Source organism: Staurois parvus, unplaced genomic scaffold, assembly GCF_062004578.1.
Source record: "Staurois parvus isolate SC_StPar_1 unplaced genomic scaffold, SC_StPar_1.0 ptg001051l, whole genome shotgun sequence".
Lineage (NCBI taxonomy): Eukaryota > Metazoa > Chordata > Amphibia > Anura > Ranidae > Staurois > Staurois parvus.
This window is the reverse complement of record NW_028318847.1, coordinates 3,388,098-3,401,969: the sequence shown is the minus strand read 5'-3', so window position 1 is coordinate 3,401,969 and position 13,872 is coordinate 3,388,098. Positions and strand designations below refer to the sequence as shown.

Sequence of the window (13,872 nt, the reverse complement as noted above, 5' to 3'; positions counted from 1 at the left end):
TTCAATGCAATCATATCAAATTATCTACTTTCCCGTAATCAGATTTTCTGTCCGGACCGATCAGATTAATTTCAGTTGAATTTACTGGTTTTGCCTGATATTGATTGAAATCGACTGATTACAGTGGCTTTTTGATGCTTCATAGATCCAATTATGTGAAGAATTGTTCAATCAGATTAGTGCATGTATGGCCATCATTAGATCAGCTATGTGGGGCAAGGGATTTCCTGATTTGATAGAAACTGAATTGGAGGTTTAGGTCTGTTTTCAGTTTTGGTAGATCTAAAGGCGATCGTACAATCTGATTGTTTAGTGTATGGCTAGCTTAACAGTTGTAATTGTCTAGTTTTATAGAGATCGTTGATACCTTATGGCATTGAGAGAAGGCTTGCCTATACATTCTGAGCTGGGCTCACTATAGTTGGTTATCATTTGAAGCAATTGCTCAGATATGTAAAAGAGTCCGGATATTTCATAATGAAGCTTAGTAAGGTATGTGTGACATTTAGACTGAACACAGTTAGGGCTCAGTAGTGCCTGCTTTGCTCTCTGAAGAGTGATCCACTGTTGGATTGCTCTTCAGAGAGCATTTGACAGGCAATGAGGAGTTGTATTGCTGTTGTGTGCAGTTGCAGCGTGACTCCATTCAGGCGATATAATTTCTGCCCCTAAAAATGCGGTGTGGTTTCACCGCCCTCCCCAATTGCAAATAGAAATGAGCCCTTAGCCACACATGGGCAGCCACTGGTGAGAATCACTATGGTGTGCGAATGGCAGCGGCTTTTAAATGGACACTTTGTACTTTTTTTTTTCATCAAACTTTATTTTTCATCACATAGTGGCCAAAAAAGTGATTGTGATGTGATTTTTTTTTTTGGTGACAAGTTATGTTTGGTATAAAAGACCTTTTATGTTTCACCTGCCTTCCAATGAAGCGAATGGAGAGCAGATCGTGCTCCATCAAAGTAATTGTGACATGAAATATGAACAGAGAATATCCCTCCATAGTGTGTGCTTGTCTAAATCCAGTGTGTCATTTCTGTCTGCTGCCTGTTTCCTCTGCTATCAGCATGAATCACTTCTGACAAGTTTTCCTGACACCAAGAGAAAAATGGTGACAGGGAAGGGAGCTCCAGCACACAACCTGTGATTGACAGCCTCAGCTCTGTTCCTAAATGCTGTGTGAAGGGGGGGGGGGGGTGTCCCTTCCCTGTCACTGAGCTCTGTAGAGTGTAACTTCAGCTCCACGCATCCTGCTTTTTGGAAGCTCAGACAAGCTGTATAAATTCTTGACTTAGAATGGCTGCAGAGAAGAGATGCTGCAGATAAACAGGTACAACTTATGTTGGAGGATTTGTTTTGGCGTATCACCTGAGGCCAATCGCTTCACTGGGTATATGTAAGGGTTTACAACCCCTTTACTATGGGTACAGAGGGGCTTATTTACTAAAACTGCATGGTGCGAAATCTGTTTTAGCTCTGCATAGAAACCAATCAGCTTCCAGGTTTTTTTGCCAAGCCTAATTGAACAAACTGAGGTTAGAAGCTGATTGGTTACTATACAGAGCTGCATCAGATTCTGAGTGCTCCAGTTTTAGTAAATAACCCCCATACTTTCTGAAATCAGTCTTGTTAGTGTGTACAGCGGTCTGTCCAACAGAAGCCAGTCTAATGCAGGCCATACATGGGTCGGATTCCGAATGCATTTTCTTTAGAAAATCGGAAATTTTGTGCGTCTTGTAATCCGATGGTGCCTTCAATTTCACTTTATGTTGCTGCAGAAAAGAATTTACGTGGTCAAGAATTTTCTTTCCAGGTCACAGCTCAGGCTTATTTCTTTTTCAATTACATTTCTCGCACGATTCTCCCATCATCGATTAGAAATTAGTTAGTTTTTAAAAAAATTTCCAACAAGTCTGATAACTCAAATTCGATGGTCGCTCGAAAATTAGCTGTTGCTGTGGCCCACTAATGGTGTGAAATTCGAACGAAAATTCTTAGAAAAGATTTTTGTAAGAAAATTCTTTTGGAAATCGACCCATGTATGGCCAGCTTAACGCCGACTTTTCTCCAAGGGACATGCTGGAAAACCAACATGCGATCAGCACTCGCAGCCAATGGGTGGGTGGGGGGGTCCCCCTATCAGAATACAGTAGCACAGCGGGGGAGATTGCCACACCAACATCACTTGTGTTGGTATGCTTATCTGTCAGGTTCAACCCGCTGGATTGAATTAAAAAAACCTTATAGTGTGTATCGGGTTTTAGCTTCTTATCTGGCCATACCGGCTGGGGAAAGTGACCCCCAGGATCCAGAAATGAGGTATTACACATTGCTTCTAGGTCATTAGCAGGGAGAGGGGAGATCAGCGAACAGACAGTCACTGATCTCCTTCCCCTTTAACTCTCAGCACTCATCATGCCAGTCCTGGGTATGCTGATGGGCACGGGGAGCTCAGTAACTATGGTGGGGACAGGCACTTGGGGGGGGGGCGGGGGTGTGTGGAAGCAATTGGGTGGTAGCACAGCCACCAGATGATGTGAGTGTGACAGCCAATTTACCAGATTTACACACACTCCTGTAGGCTGGATAAGGGATACAATGGTGGCCATAAAAGGGTTAAATCAGCCAACATGCTACCTTGTATAGGAGCTATGAGGGGCGGTGCTATACATTGCTAAAATGTTATTGGTAATGACACTCTACTATATGCGCTGCAGCGATTTGCAACGTTTGGTGTGTAAATTTTCAGCGTGCCTACACTTCTATGCACTGCAATGTAACCTACCCTAACCAGCACTGTGCTGTGAGCAACTGTTTTCCACATTGAGCCGATGCTCATCTATGCTGATCAGTAGCTCAGCGAGAGATAGAGTGAACAATCCCATAGTGAAGAGAGCTTTGTAGACTGTCTACTCATGTGGTGGTAATCAAGGTTACTACAGAAAAAAACAAAGAAAAGGATATAGCACCTGAAAGGCTAACCAGCAGTATAAACATAATTTATTAACGACTTCCTGACCGCCCTATAGCAGAAATACTGCTACAGGACAGCACAGATGCGCAAAATCACATGTATATACACGTGATTTTGCATTTCCCGGTAGGGGGCACACGCCATATCCACGCCGCCAATTGCAGCCGTCTGTCAATCACCGTGTCCCTGCCGGTGATTACTCACCGTGCCTGGTGATTTCCGAGGATCTCAGACGGGGAGGAGAACTGTTTGTAAACAAAACAGTTCTCCTCCCTGTTGGCTCGTGCACACTGCTTTGGATGGCTGTGCACAGCACAGCCATCCAAAGCAGTGTGATTACAGTGAAGCACATGGATACAGGACATAGTGAAACAGCACACAGTTAACCCTTTGATCGCCCATCATGTTAACCCCTTTCTGCCCAGTGCCATTAGTACAGTGTCAGTGCTTTTTTTAGCACTGATCACTGTGTTGGTGTCACTGGGGATGTCAGTGACACCAAGTAATTTCCCCCCAGTGTCAGAATGCCCGTCGCAGTCCTGCTATAAGTCACCGACAAAAATATTTAAAAGGAAAGAAAAAAAGCTCAGTATATATACCGCCATTTGTAAATACTATAACCGTCACGTAAATCAATTAGTTTACACGTATTGGGATTTTTTTTAGCAAAGACATGTAGCAGAATACATTTTGGCTTAAATTTATGATGAACTTAGATTTTTTACATTTTTTACTGGATATGTTTAATAGCAAAAAAGTCAAAAATCTAGTTTTTTTCCTCAAAATTGTTGGTATTTTTTTTTTTATATTGCAAAAAATGAAAAATGTACAATCGATCAAATACCACCGAAAGAAAGCTCAATTTGTGAGGAAAGAAGGATAAAAGTTTCATTTGGGTGCAGCGTTGCATGACCGCGCAATTGTCAGTTACAGTAATGCAGCGCCGTAATGCAATAAATGGCCTGGTCAGGAAGGGGGGTAAATCCTCAGGGGGGCAAGTGGTTAAGGACGTAAAAAGTGTATATAACACGTATCATATCATCATACAATGCATTTACCCTGTTCCTGTCCACCCCTTCCAACACTCCACCCCCCCAACCAATCTCCCCGACCCCAGTCCCAGACAACCCCAACCCTCCCTTCCAGGGCAACCCCAGCACCCCCACAAGCCACCCCCCAATCCCCAAACCAGAGCACCAAAAGGCTACCCCCCCACCCCTCCCGATAATCCCTAAAGTCCCCCTAACCTGTGAGAGTGGAAATAGATCCCCAAGAAGTCCCTCTGATACAGCTCCTAGAACTGTATGTGGTAAGTGAGGACCTACAGTTAGGTCCATATATATTTGGACACAGGCACAAAATTCGTTTTTTTCAGGTATTGACCAAAACATATTCAAACTATAGTTATATAATGGATATGGGCTGAAAGTGCACACTCTCAGGTTTAATTTGAGGGTATGTACATCCAAATTGGAGGAAGGGTTTAGGAATTACAGCTGTTAAGAGAAGCCATCCCCCCCCTTTTTCAAGGGACCAAAAGTAATTGGACAAATGAGTATAATCATAAATAAAATTTTCATTTTTAATATTTTGTTGAGAATCCTTTACTGGCAATGACTGCCTGAAGTCTGGAACCCATGGACATTACCAAAGACTGGGTTTCCTCCTTTCTGATGCTTTGCCAGGCTTTAACTGCAGCTGTCTTCAGTTGTTCTTTGTTTGTGGGACTTTCTGCCTTTAGTTTTGCCTTCAGCAAGTGAAATGCATTATCAATTAGGTTGAGATACGGGTGATTGACTCAGCCATTGCAGAATATTCCACTTCTTTTCCTTCAAAACATCCTGGGTTGCTTTTGCAGTGTGTTTTGGATCATTGTCCATCTGTACTGTGAAGAGCCATCCAATCAACTTTGCTGCATTTGGCTGACTCTGGGCTGACAGTATATCTCTAAACACTGCAGAATTCATCCGGCTGCTTCTGTCTTCTGTCACTTCATCAATAAACACCAATGACTCAGTGCCACTGGAAGCCATGCATGCCCATGCCATCACACTGCCTCCACCATGTTTTACAGATGACATTGTGTGCTTTGGATCATGAGCTGTTTCAAGCCTTCTCCACACTATTTTCTTCCCGTCATTCTGGTACAGATTAATCTTAGTTTCATCCATCCAAAGAATGCTTTTCCAGAACTGGTCTGGCTTTTTTTTTAGATGTTTTTTGGCCAAGTCTAATCTGGCTTTTCTATTCTTCAAGTGTATGAATGGTTTGCACCTTGTGGTGAACCCTCTGTATTTGCTCTCGTGAAGTCTTTTCTCGATTGTAGACTTTGACAATGATACTCCCACCTCCTGGAGAGTGTCCATCACTTGTCTGGATGTTGTGAATGGGTTTTTTTTTTACCATAGAGAGGATCCTGCGATCATCCACCACTGTTGCCTTCCGTGGATGGCCATGCCTTTTTATGTTGCTGAGCTCACCAGCGTGTTTTTCTTTCCCCAGAATGTACCAAAGTGTTGATTTGGCCACTCCTAATATTGCTGCTATCTCTCTGATGGGTTTGTTTAGTTTTTGAAGCCTTACAATGGCCTGTTTCACTTGCATGGACAGCTCCTTTGAACGCATAATGTAGGTTCACAGCAATAGATTGCAAATGCAAATACCACACTTTTAATAAACTCCAGACCTTTTACCTGCTTAATTGATGAATAAATAACAAGGAGTAGCCCACACCTGGCCATGAAACAGCTTTTGATTCAATTGTCCAATTACTTTTGGTCCTTTGAAAAAGGTGGGATGGCTACTCTTAAGAGCTGTAATTCCTAAATCCTTCCTCCAATTTGGAGAGTGTGCACTTTCAGCCCATATCCATTATATAGCTATAGCTTCAATATGTTTTGGTAAATACCTGAAAAAAACTAAAATTCTGCCTGTGTCCAAATATATATGGACCTAACTGTGTATAAGTCTGGCTGTGTGGAAAGGATCTATGTCCTGAAGAAGCCCTAGTCAGTGGGAGGAGCGAAAGATGTAGGCGGAAAGGATCACGTCCTCGTTCTTCGTGTGATCCCCTGGAGATGCAGGAGTGCACGCTGGCTCTCTAGTCCAGTCTGTGAGCATGTGCAGTCATGTGCCGAGCATATGCTGTCTTGGACTTCTACATGGACATTACTACTGATGGACACTGTAATATCCAGCTATTGAGAACGCTTGTATGGACCTCTGCTGCCCTCACATGGTGAGATTGTTTCATTACACCCTTTCATTGTGCTGGTACAAGTTTATACATTGTGGCTTTTAGGCAATCAGAGTCAATCAGCTCCCCGTCATTGGTAGTCTGGACCTGGTGTGTGCCTGTCAGATGACCAGCTTGAAGGTTTTGTATATGGACTATGTATATGTATATGGACATAGAGCTTAGTGGCCTTCCTTCAATAACTACAACCTGCATTATATACACTTGGAGGAACTGAGGTTGCCCTTTTGTTGCTCTCCCCTCTTGCTGTGATATGATACTCAGCGTCAACATTTGGAACCTTTCCACACAGCCGGAACTATATATGTCCTCACTTACCACATACAGTTCCAGGCGCTGCATCAGAGGGACTTCTGGGGGATCTATTTCCACTCTTACAGGATAGGGGGACTGTAGGGTTTATAGGGAGGGGTGGGGGGTAGCCTTTTGGTGCTCTGGTTCGGGGATTGGGGGGGTGGCTTGTGGGGGTGCTGGGGTTGCCCTGGGAGGGAGGGTTGGGGTTGTGTGGGACTGGAGAGGGAGAGATTGGTGGGGGATAAAGTGCAGCGAGGGGTGGATAGGAACAGGGTATGTGCATTGCCAGACTCATTCACCTTTCCAACCGCTCTGTCTCCGCCACCCCCCTCTGCCAATCCCTCCACTGGCTTCCGATTGCGCAACGGATCAAATTCAAAATCCTAACGGTGACGTACAAAGCTGTCCACCATACTGCCCCGAACTACATCACTGACCTAATATCCAAGTACCGCCCAGCACGCACACTCCGCTCCTCACAAGACCTCCTTCTCTCTAGTTCCCTGGTCTCCTCCTCCCATGCCCGCCTCCAGGACTTCTCCAGGGTGTCACCCATCCACTGGAACTCCCTTCCCCAACCCATCAGATTATCACCTACTCTCCTCTCCTTTAGGCGCACCCTGAAAACCCATCTCTTCAGGGAAGCCTACCCCACCCCCTGCTAACTTGCCGACCTCCTCCACTCTTCCCACCACTCCATCCCCCACAGCTATCTCCTCCTGTGCCACCATCCCCTCCCTCCTAGATTGTAAGCTCGAAAGAGCAGGGCCCTCGAACCCCTCGTGTATCACATTGTATTGGTATTGTTCTGTCACATGTTCTGTCCCCCTTTGTAATGTACAGCGCTGAGCGAACTATTGGCGCTTTATAAATACTGTATAATAATAATAATAATTGTATAATGATATGATACGTGTTGTTTACACTTTTTACGTCCTTAGTAAATTATATTTATACTGCTGATAAGCCTTTGAGGTGCTAGATCCTTTTCTTTGGGCTTTAATAGTGCATTGGTTTTGGATGCACCTCCCCTAATATTTAGGGTTAGGCATCAGCATACATACCATTTCCGGGACAAGGCCTTGGGCCGTGGGAGTATTTTTACATATGGGATATAAAGGTTAGGCTGAACAAATGCCATTTGTTTGTCTACTTATGTAACCAGAGGTCATAATAGGTCTTACATACAGTAGGTGTTAGGTGGCAGATTTTAGACAGTCATTTCCAGCCCTCCCTAAACTGAGAACTGCCAATTCAACTTTGTAACCCCATGTATGTGTCCCCCCTGAGGCTGGATTCACACTTAAGCACAGCGTCTTTGAGCATTTTTCGTGCTTTTTTGCATGTTTTCATGCAGTGATTTTAAGAGTTTTTGCCCTTTGGCATTTCTTTATTGGTCAGTAGAGAAAAAAAGTAATCTGTTGCACCATTTGTTGCTTTTTTAGCTTTTCCATCAGTTTTTTAATATAATTCATTATAATTTTTTTTGTTAGGGTAAGGGGTTAGCGCTAGGGTTAGGATTAGGGGTTAGGGTTTGTATAAGGGGTTAGGGGTTAAGTTTAGGGTTAGGTGTTGGGGTTAATATTTTATTTATTTTCTTATTATTATTTATGTTTTTAAATTTTGTTATGGTTGGGGTGATAATAAAAAAAATTGAACAAATGAATGTAACATAAATAGAATAAATACACAAATAACTAAAAATCATAAATAAATAATAAATAAAATAATTGAATAATATGTAATAATAAATAAATAATACATAACCCCTAACCTTAATTCCCAACCCTAAAATATATTAAATAACTTAATAATGTATTATTATTAATAATAATTATTATTATTATACAGGATTTATATAGCGCCAACAGTTTGCTCAGCGCTTTACAATATAATGGGAGACAATACAGCAACAATACAGTTCAATACAAGAGGGAAAGGAGGGCCCTGCTCCTTGGAGCTTACAATCTAGGAGGGAGGGGCTAGTGGTACAAAAGGTAGTAACTGTGGGGAATGGACTGGTTGGAAGAGTAGAAGATTCCATTATTAACTGAGGGCAGGATAGGCTTCCTTGAAGAGATGAGTTTTCAGAGATCGCCTAAAAGTTATCAGAGTAGGCGATAGTCTGAAAAATTGGGGTAGAGAGTTCCAGAGGATGGGGGAAGCTCTGCAAAAGTCCTGGAGACGAGCATGGGAGGAGGAGACAAGGGAGATAGAGAGCAGGAGGTCTTGCAAGGAGCAGAGAGGACGGTTTGGGTGATATTTGGAGACAAGATCGTTGATGTAATTTGGGGCAGAGTTATAAATGGCTTTATACGTTATTGTTAATGTTTTGAATTTTATCCGTTGGGCAATGGGAAGCCAGTGGAGGGATTGGCAGAGAGGGGTGGCAGATACAGAACAGTTAGTAAGGTGAATAAGTCTGGCAGCAGCGTTCATGATAGACTGAAGAGGGGATAGCTTGCGATTCGGTAGGCCAATGAGGAGGGAGTTGCAATAGTCAAGGCGAGAGATAACCAGGGAGTGAATAAGTTGCTTAGTGGTTTCCGAGGTTAAGAACGGCCGTATCTTGGAGATGTTGCGGAGGTGAAGTCTACAAGATTTGGAGAGCGATTGGATTTGGGTCTGAAAGGACAGATGGGAGTCTAGGATTACACCTAGTACCCTGGCATGAGGGGAGGGACTGATGATTGTGTTATTGATCTTGATGGAGAAGTCAGGGGAAGGAGCATGGGCTGGGGGGAATACTAAGAGCTCAGTTTTGGAAAGATTGAGTTTGAGGAAGTGAAGTGACATCCATGCCAATATGTCACTTAGTAGGTTAGTAATGCGAGAGGAGACTGAAGGGGTGAGGTGAGGGGTAGAAAGATAGATTTGTGTGTCATCAGCATAGAGATGGTACTTAAAGCCATGGGAGTTTATCAAGTGACCAAGGGAGAAGGTGTAGATGGAGAAGAGAAAGGGTCCAAGGACAGAACCTTGAGGGACCCCTATAGAAAGAGGGAGTGAAGAGGAGGAGGCAGCATTATAGGTAACGCTGAAGGAGCGCTGCGATAGGTAGGAGGAGAACCAGGAGAGAGCGGAGGCCAAGAGAGTGGAGTTTTTTGAGGAGGAGGGGATGGTCAACCATATCAAAAGCCACAGAGAGGTCAAGTAGTAAGAGTACAGAGTAGTGGCCATTGGTTTTAGCTGTTAGTAAATCATTAGTGAGTTTCAGTAGGGCAGTTTCAGTGGAGTGTAGTGAGCGAAAGCCAGAATGTAAAGGGTCAAGAAGGTTGTTGTCGGTGAGGTGGGAGCTCAGGCGATTGTAGACTAGGCGTTCTAGGAGTTTAGAGGTAAATGGCAGCAGGGAGATGGGTCTTAAGTTGTTCAGGTTGGTGGGGTCCAGGGAGGGCTTTTTAACCACTAGCCTACAGGGCACTTATAGCCCCTTCCTGCCCAGGCCAATTTCCAGCTCTCAGTGCTGTCACACTTTGAATGACAATTGCGCGGTCATGCAACACTGTACCCGTATTGAATTTTTATCATTTTTTTTGTGACAGATAGAACTTTCTTTTGGTGGTATTTAATCACCTCTAGGTTTTTTTTTTTTCTTAAACAAACCAAAAACTATTGAAAATTTTGAAAAAAAAAGTTTTTTCTTAGTTTTTGGTATAAAATGTTGTAAATAAGTGATTTTTCTCCTTCACTGATGTGCGCTAATGAGGCTGCAGTGATGGGCACTGATAGGCTGCACTGATGGACACTGATAGGTGGCACTGATGAGGAGGCACTGGTAGGTGGCACTGATGGGCATTGACAGGCATCACTGATGGGCACTGAAAGGCAGTACTGATATATGGCACTGATAGGCGGCACTGACTAGCACTGTTAGGTGGCACTGACTGGCACTGATAGGCGGCACTGACGGGCACTGATAGGCAGCACTGACGGGCACTGATAAGCGGCACTGACGGGCAGCACTGATAGGTGGCACTGATTGGCATTGATAGGTGGCACTGACTGGCACTGATGGGTGACCCTGAAAGGCAGCTCAGATGGGCACTGATATGTGGCATTGATGTGGCACTGATGGGCACTGGCACGTGGCACTGTTCAGCACTGACAGCTGGCACTGTCGGACACTGACAGATGGCACTTCTGGGGCCACACTGATCATCAGTGCCCTGATGATCAGTGTACATGTCCCCTCCGCGGAATGCCGATTACCGGCTCTCCCCTCCTCTCGAGCTGTCAGTGTGACGGCTCGTGAGGAAAGAAATGCCAATAACCGGCATTTTCCTGTGTACATCTGATCAGCTGTGATTGGACACAGCTGATCACATGACCGAGCCAACATCTTCGGCTCTTTTCGTAGATCGGTGATCTGCTGTGTCCGAGGGACACAGCGCACTGCCGATCGCGGTGCTGCGCGCCGAGAATGGGAGGACATCATATGACATCCTCCCAGAATGAGAGAACCACCTTGCACCCGTCATTACACTATATGGCGAACGGGAGGTGGTTAAGTATGGGAGTGATGTGCGCGTGCTTTAGAGGGGAGGGGAACGCACCAGTAGAGAGGGAAAGATTGAAGATGTGAGTGAGGGAGCATAGGATGGAAGAAGAGGGTGACTGTAGTAGTTGTGAGGGGACAGGATCCAGGGGGCAGGTAGTGAGACGGGCTTCTGAGAAAACCTTAGTGACCTCTTCGGTAGTAGCAAGGTCAAATAATATTAATAATAATATTGTATTTATTTTTTGTTAGGATTAGGACGTTTTATTATTATTATTTATTTGTTTAATTTTTTTATTTTTTTTAGGATTAGGATTTCAATATTATTTATTAATATTATTATTATTATTATACAGGATATATATAGCACCAACAGTTTGCTCAGTGCTTTTCAATATAAAGGAGACAATACAACAACGATACAGTTCAATACAAGAGGGTTAGGAGGGCTCTGCTCCTCGGAGCTTACAATCTAAGATTATTTATATATTTGTTACATATTATTCATTTATTTTATTTATTTATGATTATTTTTATTTATTTGTGTATTTATTTATTTTTATTATTATTTTTTTCCCATTTTTTCATTTGAGCAGAAAAATGCTCCAAACTTGTTTGAACTTCAGCCGTTTGGCTTCAGGCGACTTGGAGTAGAGATGTGAAACATCTCCATTGAGATTATTGATTTTTTTTTCCTCAAACGTTTTGGAGCTTTGAGCTATAAATTGCTCAGGTGTGAATGGGGCCTAAAACAAGAGATTCTTGAACTTGATTTACTAGATGACTTTTTATTTCTGAGATTCCATAAGAAATAGTATGTTAGGGTCTGCTTTTGAGGACCACTGTATTTCCAGGTTGTCCACCTCTGGTTCAGATCCTTGATCTACATTAAATGTGCAATGTTGTGTTGGTCAGTTCATTAACCTGTTACAATTCTCTTCTTAGAAGTGAGACAAACGATGACTCAGTTTTGGGAGGAACACTCACGTGATGCAACGGTGGAAGAGATGATGCTGGATTCAAGTGCTGCGATTCTCTCAAAGGAGGAGAAGCCAGAGATCATATCATTGTTGCCTTGCTTAGATGGATTGAATGTGTTGGAAGTTGGCGCTGGCATTGGGTAAGGGTTCCTGAAAGCGTTCAGTAGACCGAATTAAATGTTCTTCTTTGCAGACAAATCCTAAATCTTTACAGTGTGTTTGGCAAACGCCTGTTCCATCACCACGCAACAGATCAACTCAGTTTTGCTCCTCATGATGCCCTGATGCTCTGTCACCAATATTAAAGTTTCTAGGTTCTGTGTCTGTTCCACAGTTCCGTGTCTGTTCCACAGTATATACTTAGGGCTTTGCAAAGCTATTCACCCTCTGAAGCTGCGTGTACATTCATTCCTATCATACATACATTCCTATCTTTGTCTTCCATCTGTGGCTGACAGTGGCAGGGTGACATTTGCAGTGAATGGAGGATGATGGATCCACACTGACAGATCCCAGGCTGAAATTACCTAGGCAGTGGGGAAGATAAAACGCTGTGACAGCAGGCAGCCCAGCCCACATAAACACAGAGAACACCTGAACTGAGCGATCCCACACAGTGACAGATCCAACACAATACACCACCGCCAACACTGACACAGATCAGCAGGCACTAGAAGAGCTGGCTGTGGGATTGTGATGATGACGTCACTTACTGACACATTGCACATGTGATGATGTCACACTCACACAGACACGAGACATCAGAGTCAGACATTACCTTCCCCCGCAGGCGCAGCTCTGCCTCCACTGATGAACAGAAAGAGAAGGGCTTGAATTCAACAGTGATCAGCAACCACCAGCCGGCTTGCAGTAAGGGACTGAGTCTGAGAGGAACACTGGAAGGAGTGGCAGCTCAGCTGCTACACTTGCCCAAGACACCCTGCATCTTCCTATGTACTTTCTTTTTTCCTCTGCTACCCCTCCCCTAAGCTGAAGGATCATTCATGACGTGGCGGCGTCCCACACAGAGAGAGTGCTGGCCTGTGCTGTGCCCAGGTGCCCCTAGGTGGCAGTGCACCCTAGGCGGCTGCCTAGTTTGCCTAGTGAAAGCATCGGCCCTGCATGAGAGCACAGCGTGGTCATTTCTCTAGCTGTACTGGTAACTCAGTGTGCTTTCATCCAATGATCAGACTTGTCCTGACACCCAACCCTTTCATTGGGAAGATCAGTGGGCATCTGATTCTGCTCCCCAAGCTTTTATTCAGCTGAGAACAGAGGGAATGCGATCACTTATAAAAAAGGGAAAAACAGCATAATGCTTTTTTTAAATCTATACACAAATGTTTTGACTTTCATTTCTAATTTAAACTACATTGTTTCTTTTACAAGGTGAGGGTTTACATATACTTTAAATTTCTGCTGGTTTTGTACTAAAGACACAAAATAGAAACTTACTTTCTTGAAGAGTAGCACAGTTCATGTTTGTGTGAATATGCAATTGCAATGACATTGATACTGTTGTATTGTCTGGTGAGATGTATAAGCAAAGCCAAATAACTATAAGTGGATAGTTTGCTGTGACCTGTATGCTGTGATCTCAGACCTTGCACCCGGAACATTGTTTATAAGGAACCATCGAAGATTTTTCTTAGTATATTAGTCAGTATATTCCTGTAAAATCCAGGCTATTCCACAGCACAGCTGCCAGATATGTAGTCTGTCTTGAACAATCTTTACCAAGTAATTTTAGACCTGTTAGTTTAACTTCTATAGTTGGGAAGATACTGGAGAGTTTAATAAAAGACCACATAGATGAGTTCTTGCTGGAAAAAAATATTTTAAACAACAAACAGCATGGATTCATGAAAGA

General features: G+C 43.5%; 1 protein-coding gene across 3 annotated transcripts in view; it reads left to right on the top strand.

Moving 5' to 3' along the window:
* The window catches only part of LOC149440833 (uncharacterized), a 38,802-nt gene that overhangs the window by 2,622 nt on the left and 22,308 nt on the right, over window positions 1-13,872 (top strand). Inside the window, exons 1-2 of one of the 3 annotated variants that reach the window (XM_089658067.1) lie at window positions 6,070-6,215; window positions 11,968-12,142. In XM_089658067.1, the coding sequence (XP_089514193.1) occupies window positions 11,982-12,142 (161 nt within the window). In that variant the 5' untranslated portion in view covers window positions 6,070-6,215; window positions 11,968-11,981. Of the gene's footprint in view, window positions 1-6,069; window positions 6,216-6,288; window positions 6,354-11,967; window positions 12,143-13,872 lie in introns of those variants that run through there. The other 2 variants (XM_089658068.1, XM_089658066.1) reach the window with 2 other exon arrangements.